The following is a 19,454-nucleotide window of genomic DNA, read 5'->3' as shown; positions in this document are numbered from 1 at the left end:
CAGTGTAAAAATAAAGCAGTCAGTATTTAACCTGCACAGAAACAAAATAACTCACCCAAATCTAATTCTCTCTGCACATTTTACATCTCTACCCCCCCCCCCCCCCCTCTGCAATGCACATGGTTTTGTCCATCTAAGAAGAATAAGGCCTTCTGTGGAGTTTGTATGTTCTCCTAATGCCTGCATGGATTTCCTCCCAAACTTTAAGAAATACCCTAGAAGGTTAATGGTCTTCTGCCAAAAGAAGATATGACACCTGCATTTATCAGCCCACTACCCGTTACCATCCCCCCAAGCAGGGCAGGCGACAGGGGGGGTCAAGGGGGACACCTGTACCGGGCCCCAAGCTTGTGAGGGGCCCCAAGATTCTGAGGGGCTCAGGGTCTGTAAGCATATCTGCAGCAGTGCAGTAACTAGCAATGGATAATAAAGGCACCAGCCTGGATTCCTGTAGGGTACTTGCCTGGAACTCCGGTATTAGTGGATACTAATTATGTTTCTTTTATAACAATAAAAAAAAGTTTAATATGCAGTGGGCCCCCCAGATATATCAGTTTGCTGGGCCCCAAGATTTCTGTTGCCAGCCCTGCCCCCAAGCACCGTCTTCCGGTCACTCACTTTGTAACTAATTGCTCGGTGTGACCACCATCAAAGTTCAGTCTGAATTAGGCCCATGTGATTATTATTAAGTGAAAAGCTTAAATGTGAGAATTCTGAACATTGGGAAGACGACTGTAGGACCAGGGGTGGGTGCATAATATTTGAGGATTGGCATATTTTGTCTTTTGAAACGCTTTGTACGATTCTGTGTAAGAATGGAGGTACAATAGTGATCAAATTCTTGTAGATGTGTCACAACTAGATCACTATTCCAAGTAATCTCTGTTACTGGAGTGTGTTTATGGAGGAAATCCCAAGATTTAAACCACGCTGTGCTATCCCAACACCGAACCTGGATGCGCCAGAACACTGCTAGAAACAAAAGGACATCAGTCACCGCCACAGTCTCACCCGGACAGGGAGAGAGAGAAAATAACCCACCCGCTATTCATTTAGAACGCAGAACATCCTGTTTTACTAAGGATTGGGGGAAGTCTTCAATGGATTGGAGGTTACACATAGGGCTGACAAATGGATCTCTTCAGGATTGTCAAGGGTTAAAAGGTTCAAGAGATAAGTATCTCTACAGTGGAGGACTCTCTATAGCCGTCATCTCACCCATCTATTCCCATGCTGTATATAAAGTGGTCTGGCACAGTCACCATGGTGGTGTCAGATATATTACACCACTTAACAATAAAAACATTTGGTTATGAGAAAAGCATTAACAGTCCTGCACGTGCGCCTATTAGGTAAAAACCTTAAAGTTGACCATTATATAAAACATATTACAGGTAATCACAAGGAAACCAAACACTGGGCCAAATGTACAGGAATAGGGTGTGAGAATCAGAAAGTGGAACATTTATAAGTTTCCCCATGTTTTTTAAAGCGGCAATCAACTACATAGCAGAATCAACCTGGTTTTGCTGTGTAAATGATTGCCACTTTAAAAAAAACATGGGGAAACGCTATCAAAATCTCTCACTTTCTGACGCTTACAGCCTATTCCATTTGGCCCATTGTATTTCATGGATTCCTTATGTTATTACATTCTATGGAGGGGCAATAAGCGAAAAATAGTGACTGGGGGAAGGGGTTGTGGAAAAAATAAATAATGGCAGAGAAGGAAACATCAGGCCTGCCGAGACTTAAGATTAAACGCATATGTCGACCTAGACACCTGTCGACATTTACCCATGTTGACCTAGAACCCTGTGGACCTTCCCAACTGTCGACCCAACGGTGTAGACCTAATGACTGTATTACTAACTGTGGTCGATAAAACGATTCACACCCCCGGAAACCGGGATCTCCTGTTGCTGCCTGGAAGTCATATGGATATATTGCAAACATACCTGATCATTCAAAATCCCATTGAGTAGGAACACCAACGGTTCACCGGATACAATAAAAAGATCCAAGTAATGCTCCAAATCGGTTGAATGACCAAATATAGCAATCCACGGATCTATGATGTCCAGATTGACCATCTCATGGTGGACCACAAAAAAACCCATGAAGACTCATGTGACCATCGACCGCGCTCCCGTACGTTATAGTCAATCCTGATGCTGGCAACTATCTTTAGGCCTCTAAATAGATGGGTTTGTCTAAGGGTGGTCGACCAATCTAGACAGCTTCGATCTGCTTTACCATAACCATAGGCTGAGGCTGGCCTGCTGACCCTGGGCATGTTCACTGTCTACCCACTACAAACAGTGACTGCAAGAATGTGAAAGTGGCAGTAGGAGCAACACAGAGGGGATCGGGAACACGTGAAAAAGGTGAGGCCTTGGTCACAGTTTACAGAGGCGACATCTACACAGTAAATGCTGGACAGACAGAGAATCCCCACAGTCCAAAGGGGTGTGGATCCTTTTATCGACCACAGTTAGGTCGACAGTCATTAGGTCAACACCATTGGGTCGACAGGTGTCTAGGTCGACATGGGTGAAGGTTGACTGGTGACAAGGTCAACATGGGTTTAGGTCAACACAGCGCTAGATCGACAGGTTGGAAGGTCGACATGTGTTTTTTTTTTTACAGTTTTTTTGACCCGAATGTCGACATGGACACAGTTGGAAGTATACCGCAGCCCTCGCATCGCTCGCGAGTCCACCAGTTGCCGCCCGCCCTCGCATGGCACTATTACCCGCAGCCATGCGAATGGATGATTTGCATAATCATCCATTCCATTCGCCGTGGTCGCTCGCACACAGTGGCTGCAAATGCGCATAACTAAGCGCATGCGCAGTCGCAAAAATTGCTCCCCTGCGCGAACATGCAGGGAAGTGAATCAACCTGAATAAGGGCCAAAGTGGAGAGTGAAAAGAAGTGGTAAACTACCAGCCACGCAGCTTCCAACTGTCATGGTACAGGCTGTGGTTGAGAAATGGCAGTTAAGAGCTGATCGACTGGTAAATTCTCTCTTTGGGCAAGATGTACTAAGCCTCCAACCAATCAGCTCATACCTGTCATTTTTCAAACACAACCTGTGACATGGCAGTTAGCAGCTGATTGGCTGGCACTTTATCACTTGTTAAGGATTAATACATTCGGTCTAAAATTCAGGATCCTCTTCCGAAAGTGTCCGTTTAAGACATACAGTGCTGTGCTATTCTTGATCCACGGCAGCTCAAGCGACTAGTATAGGGCTCCGGAGGGACCCGCACCCCTTAGGCGACCAGCATATGGCCAATTTAGTATATAACTCTTACCACTGCATATTGCTCCACTAAGCAGGAATGCGAGCGCCCTGCAGGCAGCACTCACACAACAAATCAGTGTTTATGCATCAGGGGATGTATCTTACACCGCCTATGCTCACTAGAACAGCGTATAGATAGAACTGCATAATGACCGCAGCTGTCACAGAGCAGAAGATACAACAAATGTAATACACAGAACGGTCTCTGGTGCCTGGTGCAGAGCCTCTCTCTGGTGCACCTACCGACCTCCAGGCCTCTCTCCTGCCAGCACATTCCTGCACTACGTTTGGTTACACCTAGCAGATGCCATTCTCATCAGCGCACAGTTTATTGGCTGACGGAGCAATATCAAATCCCAGACAGAACTCACAGCCCATCAGGTGCAGTGCTGGATGGGAACTGGTCTGTGTCACAACTGGCTGATCGTTACTGGCCAGCCAAGTAGAAAGAAGGGAGAGCAAAGAGGAGACCAATCTATTTTAAGAAGAATTTAAAAGATATTAAAAGTTGGCGGTTTGTTTTCCCAGGTTATTGCTGTGTTGGCCACCAAGAGCTCCGGCTCAGACTAATGTGAAAGGTGCCAGAGACACAAGTAACGGGACACAGATGAGGCTTGCAGAGTGTGTTGCTGCAACATAGCCGCAGAAGTGGTGGGATAACAAGAAGGATGAACTCTCCTTCACAGCAAGGATAAGAGCCACAGGGGAACTCATCACCATAACAAAAATAGCAAAGTAGTAATTATGGTGGCAGTTATTATATCGGCACTGAAAATGCCAACAGGCAACAAGTCACCACTGTCAGAAGGTTAACATTATGGTTAGAAAATGCCTAGGCAGTGGGGGAGACGTTAGGATACGAAGTGGGGGTAGGGTAAAGGACCCCCTACACAGGTCTGATTCCGATAGATCGGGCCGATAGATCCGATGAAATCGGGTCAAATCGGAGATGTTTCACATCAGGTCTGATTTGATGTGCGTTCCCGTGCGCATCGGATCCTGTAGATCATGGGTCTTCAAACTGTGGCCCTCCAGATGTTGTGGAACTACAGGTTCCAGCATGCCCTGACAGTTTTGCCACGCTCTTATAGGAAAAATGTGGCAATGCATGTTGGAACATGTAGTTCCACAACTCCTGGAGGGCCACAGTTTGAAGACCCATGCTGTAGATCAGGGCTGGGCAACACCGGCCCTCCGGATGTTAAAGAACTACACATCCCAGGATGCTTTGCATTAGTTTTGCTATGTGGCCATGCTTAAACTGATGCAAGGCATGCTGGGATGTGTAGTTCATCAACATCTGGAGGGCCGGTGTTGCCCAGCCCTGCTGTAGATCATACATGCAGCACATATGATATATCGGAATTGAACCATCAGCAACACATCGCGGGTTCATTATAGCACCTGCGATGTATCAAATTTGATTACCCTTGAACTCCCACGGAAGTTTTTACATGCAAAACATCGCAAGCGATATATCGCATGCTAAAAATGGTACATCATGTGCCAGGCCGGAAGGAGCCCTCCCAGGGACCTGCCAGCGGAGCTCAAGGGAAAAAAGGTCCCTCAGACAAGTTGGACCTGTGTATGGGGGCCTTTAGTATTAGATGGGGGGGGGGGGGATGAACACTTGCCGCAACGCTAGAGGATCAGTGGCCTGAGACAGAAGTGATTGTCACATGACCGCCTGGTCCTTTAAGCTACAGCCATCAGAGACAGTCCAGTGACAATTTGGTCACCAGGGTCAATATGTCAACATATAAGTCGACATTCATCACTGTGTACATGAGAGTGTCGACGTGTCTCACACACGTCCCCCACAACAACAAAAAAAGGGTTTCTTACCCAGATTATGGCTCATTGCAAACAATATTAGTTTCTATGAAAGAAAAGCAAGCACTAGCAGGAGTGACCGTTATTTCACAGTTATTTTTAAATGGGATGCAGTTTAAATCCCGGCAGTCGGGATCCCGGCGTTCAGAATCCCGACCGCCGAAATCCCGACACTTTCTCCCTCCGTGGGTGTCCACGACACCCCTGGAGGGAGAATAAATTAGCGTGCCGAGTGTAGCGAGGCACCGGGCCCGCTGCGTGGCGAGCGCAGCGAGCCGGCAAGGGGGGCGATCCACGTCCCCCCTTGTCGGGATTTCGGCGGTCGGGATCCCAGCATCGGGATTTTGAACGCCGGGATCCCGACCGCCGGGATTTTATACGGAATCCGAGCTAAATGACTATCATTGTAATTAGCTGCAACATTTGTACTAAACCATAGAAGCCAGGCACCTACAGCATTGTCTTCCACGCAATAGCTCCAGTAATTGCTGATTGGCTGCTGGGAATCAATGCAAATTGCACACCTGAATAGGATGTCAGTAAATGTGCCTTACTGACAGCTGTACAATTCCATCACAGGACACTTTCACAATTAGCCTTATGAGATTTGCCACATCTCTGCTAACCAAATCTAAGAATGTGTGTTAACGTTCCATGCACACTAGGAGAATTGAACATTCTAGGATTCATTAATTGAAAATCAGCCCCTGCCTTAGTGGAGCTAAAGGTGCGTACACACGGGTGCAATTATGTATGAAATCGCTGGCAAAATGGTCGCTCAGCGACCATATTGCAAGTGATTTCATGTGCAGCTGGCAATAGATGGCTGGGAGCGCGCTCCCGCGGCCAGCCCTTCATGGTCGCTGGTCGCAGGAGCATGCTCCTGCGACCAGCGGCTTCCCCCAGCGATCGCCGGGCAGGAGATCAGCGCTGTTCTCCCATGCCCTGCGACGCTGCTCCCTCCCTCCTCCCGTCACCTGCTGCTGCGCTCCGCCACCGCCCCGTAGCAGTGTCTCCTTTTCATCGCTGATGAAAAGGAGACACTAGCAATATGATTGCTGGGGATATATTGCTAGCAATATATCCCCAGCAATCATATAGACCCGTGTGTACACAGCATTACAATCTATTTACTACCACATGCAAACACATTCACTCTAGGGTTACTTTTTTAAGGAGCCATTTAACCTACTGGTATATTTTTGGACATGCACCTAATAGGAGGGTTGGGTATAACACACCTTGGTTTAAACCAAAAGTTGTTTTTTGTTTTTTTAAAACATTTCTTAAAAAAAATAGTTTTATTCAACGTTTAATGGCAGTGGAATGCCCAGTGCAAAAGATTGTGTGTGTGTGTGTGTGTGTGTGTGTGTGTGTGTGTGTGTATTTTCCATTTTGTATTACGATCCAGATTTCATTATAATAAGAAGGACTGATACTTAAGATTAACTTGCGATTATTTGATTTTCATTGAGTGTGTTAATGTTTAGGCTATCTACATACAGTATATGCAGATGTAAAAAACGGTTTTATTAAAAGATGTCAAATCAAAGCCTAGTTACAATAGTAAAGTTAGATAGCATTTAAACATGGCTGGTCAGGTTTTCTGATATATGATTCAATTTTTTTCCATTAAAACATTAATGCAAGATATTAAATAACGATGATAATAATAATAATTTAAGCCCCCCCCCCCCCCCCAAAAAAAAAAAAAAAACGTTTAAACCAAACAAAAAGCATGTTTTCTATCTTTAAACCCTGTACACAACCAGTGAGGAGAAATTGCTATAATACTGCTGACCTTCAAGAAATAGACCCAAAATCCCTGATATGTGTAGTATTCACATAGGAGGGTAATGCTGTGTACACATGGGGGCGATAGGGATTATAATCGCTGGGAATATGGTCGCAGTGATTGGAGTGCGCACCAGCGATAAATCGTCGGGTGCGCGCTCCCGTTTTCTGCCCCATTGTAATCGCTGGTCGCAGGAGCTTGCTCCTGTGACCAGCTTATTACCTCTGCGGCTCCCCCAGCAGAGGTTCCCTTTCATCAGCGACCATCTCTGGTCGCTGATGCAAAGGAGACACTGAGCAATATATTGGTAGCAATATATTGCTGAGCAATATATCTCCCCCTGTGTGTACGGTGCTTAAGACAGGTGTAATACACAGATATAATACACAGCCCCAGGGAGACTCTGCAAACTACAGCTGTAACACAGTCTCTTAAGAGAACAGCCCCCACTAACACTGCTGCAGGTGTCAGAGCCTTGGGGGTATATTTACTGAAGTTTATAGAAGTGTAGATGTTGCCCATAGCAACCAGATTCTACTTATTTACCTAGCACGTTCCAGAAGATAATAGCTAGGATTGTATTTAGCCCCTAATGCCACACACACACACCAATCTGGAGATACCGTTCACCTCATTCCAATCCGTGTATAAGTGTCTACAGATTACAGAAGTAATACAAAGCTCTCACACCAATATCCCACATGACCGGGGAACACACTGCCACAAGCGAGACACCCACATATAAAACACAGACCTCTGCCCACACTAAAAGCACATTATATTGTCCCCATATGACATAGACAATGCAGCTAGTGCCATGACGAACCGTGATACCCACATTATAGGTGGAATGAAGCGCTCACATCCTCAGCCTCTTGTTGCTGCGACACAGATAACGGATGTATGAAACACACGTGTTCTGTACGATTGGCATCCATCTCGCATGCTGATCATCGGTAACAACAGCTCTCTCTCCATTTCAGACTAATGGGAACCCATCTATTTGGTTTCACAGTAGCAGCTACACAACAAAATAATATGTAAAAGTACATTTTAATATGAGTGGAAGACTTAGGTCTGTAAACAGTGGCAGAGGCAACTAAGAGCGCTGTGCCTGGCAAAACACAGGGGCATCAGAGAGAGCACAGTGCCCAGCTAGACAGACATTACGGAGGGGGACTGTGCCCGGCTTTATACAGAGGCATCAGAGAGAGCACGGTGCCCAGGTATACACAGAGGCCTTAGAGGGGGCTGGGCCCAGCTATACACAGAGACATCATTGCGAGCGCAGTGCCCAGGTTTACACAGAGACATTAGAGAGGGGGGCTGTGCCTGGCTATACACAGAGGTATCAGAGAGAGCGCAGTGCCCAGGTATACACAGAGACATTAGAGAGGGGGGCTGTGCCCGGCTATACACAGAGACATCATTGCGAGTGCGGTGCCCAGGTATACACAGAGGCATTAGAGAGGGGGGCTGTGCCCGACTATACACAGAGACATCATTGCAAGTGCTGTGCCCAGTTATACACAGAGCCAACAGAGAGAGGGCAGTACCCATCTCTATACAGAGACCAGTGCCCGGCTATACGCAGATACTCACATCAGAGTGAGTGCTGCTCCCAAGTACATATATACATAGACATCACAGCAGAAGACATAAGAGACAGAACTCTGCCCAGCTATACACAGAGACATCAGAGAGACCTGTGCCATGCTATAAACAATGTTATCAGAGAGATAGTTGTGCCCAACCACACAGTCATCAGAGAAAAGACATGTACCTAGAGATTGGAATAATATATATATATATATATATATATATATATATATATATATATATACACACACACACACACACACACACACACACACACACACACATCAGAGAGGGGGCTGTACCTGGTTCTACTCAGAGCCTCATCAGAGAACGTGCGGTGCCCAGCTACACACAGACAACCTAGAGAGGACTGTACCCGTTTATATACAGAGTCATCAGAGAGAGGGCAGTACCCCGCTGCACACAGAGCCTCATCAGAGGCTGTCCTGTAGAGCCCACGGCATTGGTACCACAGAATAAGTACTGTGTTTGTGTAACTTGTTCTGGGGCATGCATACTGGTAGTGAGACCTGCAGCAGGGGTAAACGTATGTGTACAGCGATAGTTGTGCACCTTTGGCTAAGCTTGTGGAGCCTGGACACACATAAACATGATGAGGGGACGAGTACACAATTTACAAAGTGCTTAAGGTGTATGCAGATAAAGAACAGATAATTACAGTGGAGGATTTCTCCAAAGGGTGTGTATAGGGTCAGAGGTGTATAACGCCAAAGGCTGCACGTACAATGGGAAATGTGTACACGCATAACACATACATATATATGGAATAAATGTTACACAGTTATTCGGTATTGATTTTACACGGATATCTTCCACAGCACTTAAGGTGAAGGTGGCAAATTCACACAGTTACTTAGTATCGAAAAATAAAAGCGACAAATATTGAACACATGACTTCTCAGTGTTCTACCTTTACAAATAAACCGGTAAGGGTCTGCACATCACAATTTATTTTTGAAATATACATCTAGAGACTGTTTATGAACTATGGAGATAAACAAAAAACAAAGGGGGGTATTCAACCCCAAATCCGACTGTTGGGACCTGTTCCGACAGTTGGATTCATGGCTGTTTTCAACCTGTTCCGACTAACTTGATAGCCTGTATTAAAAATTCCAACTGTCGGGTGTTAAAAATGGACACTAAATTGTCGGAAATCGGTCTCGAATTCAACAATTAGCGCCCGTTTCCGACAATTCAGATTCACCTTTAAAACAAAAACAGTAGAATCTGAAAGCCGTTAATGCTGTCGGAAACAGCAGCATTGAATAGGCGAGTGATGTTATTTCCGTCAACAGAAATACAGTAGCAGCAAAGATTGAATATCTCCCAGATTCTGAATTATTGTCAATCCGTTTTCACACCACTAAGCATCCCAGGACCGGCGCTTTCACATTAAACTGGTTACCATTATACAGAGGGCAACCTGAGTTTAACCCTTCTTATAACCAGGCTCGAATTACCGGGTTAACTGACCAGGGTTATAAGCTTTGGTGCTTTCACACCGCACCTCGACCCAGATCGACAGGTCAACAATGATATATAGAATGCCTGTGGGACATCAGGGATAGGGGCTATAAAGGAGAAATCAGGCACGTTTGACACTCAGCTCACTGAAGGTGGGGTTCAGACATCCATGCAAGCAAAGCAGTTGGCAAATGTGTGTGTCGGTGTGTACTAGGAAGCATATATGGGTGACGGGCTGGTATATGCTGCTAGCTGTATATGGAAGCATGGAACCGCCTGGAAGCAGCAGACGGGTGTCATTTCTGTGCCTGAAGCAAATGCCCAAAAAAAATACCCAGAAGCAAACACTTTGGCAGCAGTGGTGAATGGCAGAGGAACGCTGCCAACCAGCACACACATGGTTAATGTCTTTCCTAAGGCCACACACATACTGTGTCGACTATATACAGTCACAGTATTTGGAATACGCACTCTACCTATCTGTATACACACAGTGTGCACTTACACAACATCAGACCTGTACGCACAATAACTGCATCATCAATGACAGTACATAGAACACAGCGATCGGTGCAGGTAAGAGATGTGTACATAGTATATATCCCCCCCCATACACATGTATACAGCAGTATGGACAATGTCACAGTATGAATCCGATCTAGACATGGATACAGCACTGCAAGGAGTTACATTTAACCCTTTCAGTGGAGCTGCAAGACAAGACAGCTAAATGTAATCGGTTATTGGCACATTATGCATTGTACACCTGCAGTCTATTAAATTCCTATGGAGAATATACCCTTCCCAGGCACAGCAGTACGCATCCGCCCACTCTCCCTTCCTGTAAATCCAGATTAAATGCCACCCTGACTCATTCACTGGGCCAGTGTCATGTACCCAGCTTCTCCTTCCACATCCACTCAGACAGTAAGCAGGTACTCACAGGAGCTGGGATAGATCCTAATTCAGAGGTGACAAATGCACCTTCCCACTTCCCAGGTCTGAAACAGAACAGTCCCAGTTTAGTCCTTTCCAACGGATAATCCCAAATGCAGTGACTGTGGGGTTTTGCTTTGTTACCCATTAATCCACGCATGCTCCTTAGAAATGATACAATCTGCATAACCCCACCCACCTAGCCTTCTGATTGGCTGGTGCTGCTATAATATGTAAATGCTACTCTCCTGCCCACACCCAGAAGTCTCCTCAGCCCCGCCCTCTGCTCTGGTCTCAAATTCCTTCCTTCTGTTACAAAGTATCTGGGATCTGACAAATTCTTCCCCTAAATTTAGAAGCAACAGAAAGACCGGAAATGAACTGAACAGAAATAAATATTGGGAGGCTTTGTTGTTGTGTGGAGCAGGTTTTAAAATGTGAGAATATTGAGAACTAGGAGAGAGGCACAGCAAGAAGAAAATGATAGTTGTATTGTGACTTTGTGTGGTGTGTACTTTTCGCTGCATATTTACGGACATTGTATTTCCGATGACCATGTATGTAAATATGCAGCGATTAGGCTGATTAATGGCGGTATACACTGAGCGATAGATCAATTACGATATGCACAAAACCAATATTGTTAACAATATATTTACCGATATTGGTCATGGTGAATGCACTATGTTGCTCGCCCGGGAATACATCGGGAATCAGAGACATTGTCGCTCATTGAGCGAATCGTCTAGTGTACCCAGCGTGGGTCCATCGCAAGCTTACGCTTAAAAAGGATTGTACACAACAAGATGTTTGTTGAACAATACTCACAATAATGATACGTTATCCTTATGATTATCGACATTATTGTACATATCATCTGTGTGTGTGCGCACTATATTGTTAATGTTAGTGCGCGTCCTTCGGTCGTTAGTGACCCCAATGGTCCTATGAACATGAAGTCAAATTTTGACTATATACTCCACTGCCACTGGCTGGGTGATGTCGCTAAAAAATATAATTTACAATATCGTTTAGCTTGTATGCCCTATATCAGGCATGTCCAAACTTTGGCCCTCCAGCTGTTGTGAAACTACACATCCCAGCATGCCTTGCCATAGTTTTAGCATTCCCTATAAGCAAAACTGTGGCATGGCATGATGGGACTTGTAGTTTCACAATAGCTGGCGGGCCATAGTTTGGATATGCCTGCCTTATATGTTTCATCCGGTAGCTCCACCGATATCATTAATGATCGCAAAGCGTGTACCCGGTTTAAGCACAGATGCAGCGTAAATCCATCCATTCGCCGTACAGAAATGGGCATTAACATACTGTAGTAAATCAGGCGTCTGCAGCATCAGGCAGACTCAGCCAATGTGCCTCTTAGAAACAGCCGCACTTCCTTGCAATATAACAAAATAATATATATATACTGTATAGGGCCTGATTCAAACCTGTTCTATAGGCTGCGTATGCTCCCAGCCTTACAAAAGAGAACAGACTGCGTTAAAACTGACCAGAGTATTATACAGAAAAAAAAGAAGAGGTCCGAGGGTCACTGCTAGCATGCTGAAGATGTATAGGGAAGTTGGTGCTTGCTACAGGAGGGTAAAAGCCATGGGGGGAGTACTGGCCCAGCCACACAGCAATGCAGGATTTGGGAGTCAGTAACTTATTCCAGCATAGACGCAGAGAAACTGTAAATTCTGTTTTTGCTGCGGAGGGGAGAAAATAAAGCAGAATATTTTAGTGAATAAGGAGGGCGGTTCGTGGTGTGGAAACCTCCCCCGATGAGATGGACTTTCAGGGAACACTAGAAAGTTTGGAGGCAGAGGGAAAGTCTCCTGTACAAGGGAGGGAAGGAGTGGGTGCAGCCGGACAAAAGTTCTGTAAGCAGGAATGGGAGGAAGTAATATGGGAGGATGAAAGGCAGAAATCTTGAGCAGGGCGGAGGGGTTAAGACAAGTGAAGAGATGCACTGCGTGTAGTTTTGCTAATGGCTTAGTAGTTTAGGACACTTATGTTAGACTGGTAAGCCTGGCTCGAAGCAAATGCTTCGAAAGCTGGTCTGCTACCATGTGATTGCCTCTGTGTTTGTGCATGTGTGAGAGAGAAATATGTAGTTTCGCTGGCTGCCAACAGATGGCAGTATTTCAGAGACACAAAAACAGACACTATATAGAAGATATGATGGAGTACAGGTAACCAAGGTCATTATAGCATTGCAGTATCCTTCATTTATTTACAGTTTCTTATATAGCGCAGCAGATTCCGTTGCGCTTTACAATAGTAGACAGTGATAAGACAAACTGGGTAACAACAGACAGACTTGGGGGTTAGAGGGCCCTGCTGCAAGCTTACAATCTATAGGGATATAGGGGGGAAACACAAGGACAGGCACCAGTAATAGCATAGCAGTTACAAGTCCTTTGCCTCCCATCTATATGGGGATTTCATTATATCTAGTGACCAATGTATTATTCTGATATGCTCTGCAGAATAGATTACATTTATAATTTAGAAATAATGATTTTGTGTAACTTTCTACAGTTTAATAATGTATTGGTTACAGGAACAATAAAAGCATGTGTCTGACTGCTCAGTGCCCCCTACTGCTGAGACATTGGGTATTAAGGCTGCAACGCAATTCATTATTCTATGTACAGTCCACAACTATTTTCCGGCATTAATAAGTCAGCTTTTCCGCACTTATTCCACCTGACGGTTAAAGGAAAAGACGCGGTATAGGATGTTTGGTAAATATGAGAGAGGGGGGGGGGGGGGGGGGGGGGGGGAGTGTAACAGTAGAACTCCCCAATCCCTGCACCCTAGGCAGCTGCCTAAATCTGACTATTGGTGTGTGTAAGTGTGTGTGTGACATATATATATATATATATTTATTAGAATCCAATGGGCAGCACTCCCAATGTTAATGATACCTGGCTCCAATTCAGCAACAGTCGCAATGTATGTAGAGGTTCGGCGGCGGCACTCGGAGACGATAATAAGTGTTAGTGGTCAAACATTTTCAATGTATTTTTCACATCGCCATCAGAGAACAGTGATTGAGTTGCTTGTTCACAGTTATCCAGATGAAGATGTGAAAAATACATTGATAACATTTGATCACTTACAGTGCTTACTTGCCTCATAATCGTCTACAAGTGCCACCGCCGAGCCTATATATACACATACATATGCAGCATATTTCCATATGAGGATAATGTGGAAAATCCAGACAAGTTGAAAAATTATATCCAGTCCAGGTTTCTTAACTGATGTGATCAGGGTTGGGCTGATTAGCAGCACCTGTGTGCTCCTGATCTAAGTGTTTCCAGGGCAGGAGGCCATTGTTCCTGAAGGTGGAATAACTGCCCAGGTGATAGGCGGGGGGTGTGGTCAACGGTAGGGACCACTGGAACATTGTGATGAGTTTGAACTATGCCGTGACATCTATTTATATGGTCTTAGCATTAAGGGCATTTGCACCACCTCCAAAGGGAAGTACAGTAGTTGAATTGCTTGTATTCATTTTCATAAACTCCAATTAACTTCTGTTCTGTGCACTTAGCTCAACCAGAGCAATTATCCAATACAGGGATTGGGGTACTTGGTAATTAGTGTATATTGTAAGACAAAAGCCCAGATCTCTAAAACTTTCTGACATTAGTGCACTATATATTACATGCGTTCCTGCTAGTAATGGAAGCATACAATGAATTTAATATTTAGGACTAATATAAAGTTGCAATAGGAGGTGCCATACGATCAGCAGGGCCAATCCGGTCCTCAAGATCTACCAATGGTCAACATTTTCTAAATCCCCGAGCTGGTGCACAGCTGTACTCAATACTAACTGGCACATTGTCAAACCTGCTGCATTCATTCCTACTATACATCCACAGGTGGCCTGACATACATGAACTGTTGGTAGATCTGGAGGACAGGTTTGGTCACCCCTGGTCTAGAGCGTTCCCTTCAGTGCAGCTACAGCCGGCCACAACATTCCGATCCAGCTATTTGGCCCGATTGAGAACATCTGGTATATGTCCAATCATGTGACCACACATGGGTATCCAAATTGAACAGATATGACTGCCATGGGGGCTATGCTTGTGTGATCTCCAGCCAAACAGAATATTTACACAGGAGAGATCTAAAGGATGTTTGTCCTTCTCTGCCATCTGCAGTAGAGCACCACAAACACAAATTCAGAAACGTGCCTATATAATGATTATATTATATGTGCCCCCCCCACCCACCCAGTTAACCAGTCAAAAGGTCAACAAGAATTAGGTCTACATCAGTGATAACTAACCTTGACACTCCAGATGTTGTTGAACTACACATTCCAGCATGCCCTGCTACAGTTTTGCTATTTGGCCATGCCAAAACTGATGCAGGGCATGCTGGGATGTGTAGTCCAGCAACATCTGGAGTGTCAAGGTTAGCCATCACTGGTCTACATGGTCAAAAGGCCGACACAAACAATATATCGACTGCCGGGCGGGTTTAGCTAGAGCTGTCTGACCACCGTCTAGCGCAGGGCTGGGCAACAACGGCCCTCCAGATGTTGATGAACTACACATTCCAGCATGCCTTGCATCAGTTTCAGCATGGCCACATAGCAAAACGAATGCAAAGCATCCTGGGATGTGTAGTTCATTAACATCTGGAGGGCCGGTGTTGCCCAGCCCTGGTCTAGCGTCTACATCTTTGTTGCCACTGCCGGACATCGTGTCTGTGTATCCCTTGTAGCGGAACAACCCTGGGCACCTTGAACTATTCTCATGCTGCTGTTGACACCGTACCTGCGTGTCCCTACAAATAACATCGCCGCTGTCGGACAGGACGACTAAAATAGACCTGCGGGTCCAGCGCGGGTGTATTCACAATATTCAAGTACACTATCGTGTGTTCTCTTACAACAGTTCCAAGGACTCAATTACAGTTACCCCAGGATGTTTTATTGAGGCTGAGATTTTATACCTTTTCTTTAGCACGAGACACTTTAATAGAAAGTTCCATCATGAACATTAATATTCTGGAGCTGATCATGCTGAATATTGATTAATGTATTAATATATTATCCATTGTGTGTATATTCATTTAGATTTTGTTTGCATTTATTTTTTATTCTTACATGTGAATAAATTGCTAAAAGATTTAATACTAAAATATCCAATTGCGTGGCGCCCTCTTCTATATACATTTAACAACATTATAACCAACCTTAATTGTATATAAATATACTTATGAGCTACTGATTGGCTGCACAATTTCCCCACTAGTGTAATACTTGTTAGCTATGCCACAGACATTACCAATATGGCAGGAACGCAGCCCCACTACTCAGTGAGTACTCTCAGCAAACACTATTACAGAGCGTTCTAGCGCGTTCTCTCACTGCCTGAGAACAGAGTGCGTACAAGGCCAGCAAATACAGAGATGCATTTACACCATACCTCCCAACTGTCCCGCTTTCCTTGGGAACGTTGGTTTTTTGGGGACGTTCCCGTACCCCGGCAGTGACCCACGGCTGGGAGGGGGGAGCAGTTGATAGTGTCCCCGTCACCCGTAAATAGATTCCGTGCGCATAGCGTCTATTCATGCCCGCACAGTGGCGAAAACAGGGGAGTGGCCTCGCGGGAGGATCACACGTATAGGGTACGCCCCCTTCCCACAAGGCTACTTCCTGTCCCTCCTCAAGGTTGGGAGGTATGATCTACCCTTATGACAGAAGGTGTAATTGGCATGTGACAGGGGCTTCGGTAATGGTCAGTGAGGGCGTGTCTTCAGAACTGGGGGCTGTGCATAGGTGGAAGTAGAGTAATGCAAATGCACCTGGATGGAGGAGCAGTTTTTGCAGCTAGTATAGCGCAGGTATGCACTGATAATACCTAGTAGCAAACCAAGGCTGCACACAGGAGGCTGACGCACCGCAAGATGCGGTCTGGTACCCCATATGCCTGGTTTTTGGCCAGCTCTGAATCAGGCCTGTTGGTTTGGCAGTCTCGTTATACTGCTTTTTACCACTATCTCGAACATGCAAGTGGATATGAGGAAAGCAGACTGTTCAGAAGCCATTCAGCTTCCAGGAAAAAAGAAAACTACAATTCACCCTGTGGAGTCAGACGGTCAACTTTCAGTCAACTCCCTGGTATTGGTTTGGAATGGCTCGAAGACTGCATGTACGGAATATTTAATTTCCCTCAGTTTTACAGTAAGGATTCCATGAAAGAACCCTGCAGCGCCATCTGGTGGCTGAATTCCCTTGTAGACGAATATTCCACGCAGCCAAGACAGATGTGTCCATCTATACCTTTAAACTATACAGCACGTGAATCCATTGCTGTAATAACATTACATGAGGAGTTGCAACCCCAACAAAACTAGTGCTACCAACACTTTCGTTTAACCCTTACCCTTCTAAGCCTTTATTCTCATCAACATGGAAAACGTTCCGAAGAGGAGCCACGAAGCTGGCCCTGCCCAAAAATTAAAATCACCAGACTGCATTCCTCTGTCCTTAGTCTGATGTCATTACACTAAGCCAGAGAACCCTTTCCAGCCAGCAGCCTACAACTACAGCCCAAACGAAGCCAGTCTTAAAGAGAAGATGGCTTTTATTGGGACACTAGATGTAATGCCCCAGGAGTTGTCCTTCTGTACTAACGACGTCCACATGGGAGACCACAGTAACTGCTGTAGTGCAGCTCCCTAAAAAACCAATATGCTCCATTTGTCATTCTATCTCCGGTCATTAATATATATTTATTTAATGTAATTTCATAAAAGTGCCTTTATTTGCCTGTATATTAATTCTGAAACCCCATTTCCTACTGTACAAAATAAAAAAAAAGTGCTACTAACTGAAGACACCAATAGGAAAAAAAAAAAAGGTGCTACTAACTGAAGACACCAATAGGAAAAAAATGTGCTACTAACTGAAGACACCAATAGGAAAAAATGTGCTACTAACTGAAGACACCAATAGAAAAAATGTGCTACTAACTGAAGACACCAATAGGAAAAAGGTGCTACTAACTGAAGACACCAATAGGAAAAAATGTGCTACTAACTGAAGACACCAATAGGAAAAAGGTGCTACTAACTGAAGACACCAATAGGAAAAAATGAGCTACTAACTGAAGACACCAATAGGAAAAAAATGTGCTACTAACTGAAGACACCAATAGGAAAAATGTGCTACTAACTAAAGACGCCAATAGGAAAAATGTGCTACTAACTGAAGACGCCAATAGGAAAAATGTGCTACTAACTGACGACACCAATAGGAAAAATGTGATACTAACTGACGACACCAATAGGAAAAAACGTGCTACTAACTGAAGACACCAATAGGAAAAAACGTGCTACTAACTGAAGACACCAATAGGAAAAAGGTGCTACTAACTGAAGACACCAATAGGAAAAAATGTGCTACTAACTGAAGACACCAATAGGAAAAAATGTGCTACTAACTGAAGACACCAATAGGAAAAAGGTGCTACTAACTGAAGACACCAATAGGAAGAAAAAAATGTGCTACTAACTGAAGACGCCAATAGGAAAAATGTGCTACTAACTGAAGACGCCAATAGGAAAAATGTGCTACTAACTGAAGACGCCAATAGGAAAAATGTGCTACTAACTGACGACACCAATAGGAAAAATGTGATACTAACTGACGACACCAATAGGAAAAAACGTGCTACTAACTGAAGACACCAATAGGAAAAAACGTGCTACTAACTGAAGACACCAATAGGAAAAAGGTGCTACTAACTGAAGACACCAATAGGAAAAAACGTGCTACTAACTGAAGACACCAATAGGAAAAAGGTGCTACTAACTGAAGACACCAATAGGAAAAAATGTGCTACTAACTGAAGACACCAATAGGAAAAAGGTGCTACTAACTGAAGACACCAATAGGAAGAAAAAAATGTGCTACTAACTGAAGACGCCAATAGGAAAAATGTGCTACTAACTGAAGACGCCAATAGGAAAAATGTGCTACTAACTGAAGACGCCAATAGGAAAAATGTGCTACTAACTGAAGACGCCAATAGGAAAAATGTGCTACTAACTGACGACACCAATAGGAAAAATGTGCTACTAACTGACGACACCAATAGGGAAAAGGTGCTACTAACTGAAGACACCAATAGGAAAAATGTGCTACTAACTGACGACACCAATAGGGAAAAGGTGCTACTAACTGAAGACACCAATAGGAAAAAGGTGCTACTAACTGACGACACCAATAGGGAAAAGTGCTACTAACTGAAGACACCAATAGGAAAAATGGGTACTTATGTAATATCTGGACTCCCGTTTTTCTTATGAGACCGCATCCCCTCGCGGGGCTCGCTGCACTCACCACACTATATAAAATCAACTCCATGCGTAGTTGGATAGTAGGAGGTATGAAAAAATGGGGTGCATTTAACATGGGAGTCCAGATAATACATAAGTACCGAAAAATGT

At 44.6% G+C, this 19,454-nt stretch overlaps 1 protein-coding gene across 4 annotated transcripts in view; it reads right to left on the bottom strand.

Annotated features, from left to right (window-relative positions):
• NUMBL (NUMB like endocytic adaptor protein) overlaps positions 1-11,120 on the bottom strand; it is a 109,491-nt gene extending 98,371 nt beyond the window's left edge. The window contains exons 1-2 of one of the 4 annotated variants that reach the window (XM_083159709.1): positions 10,969-11,120; positions 7,777-7,959 (exon numbers count right to left, since the gene is read on the bottom strand). In XM_083159709.1, coding sequence (XP_083015835.1) covers positions 7,777-7,778 — 2 coding nt within the window. In that variant the 5' untranslated portion in view covers positions 7,779-7,959; positions 10,969-11,120. Of the gene's footprint in view, positions 1-7,776; positions 7,960-8,839; positions 8,964-10,968 lie in introns of those variants that run through there. The other 3 variants (XM_083159710.1, XM_083159711.1, XM_083159712.1) reach the window with 3 other exon arrangements.
• Positions 11,121-19,454: the final 8,334 nt, after the last annotated feature.

The sequence above is a fragment of the Crinia signifera genome, chromosome 9, assembly GCF_055691185.1.
Source record: "Crinia signifera chromosome 9, ASM5569118v1, whole genome shotgun sequence".
In the NCBI taxonomy this organism is placed as follows: Eukaryota; Metazoa; Chordata; class Amphibia; order Anura; family Myobatrachidae; genus Crinia; species Crinia signifera.
This window is presented reverse-complemented; position numbering and strand designations above follow the sequence as displayed.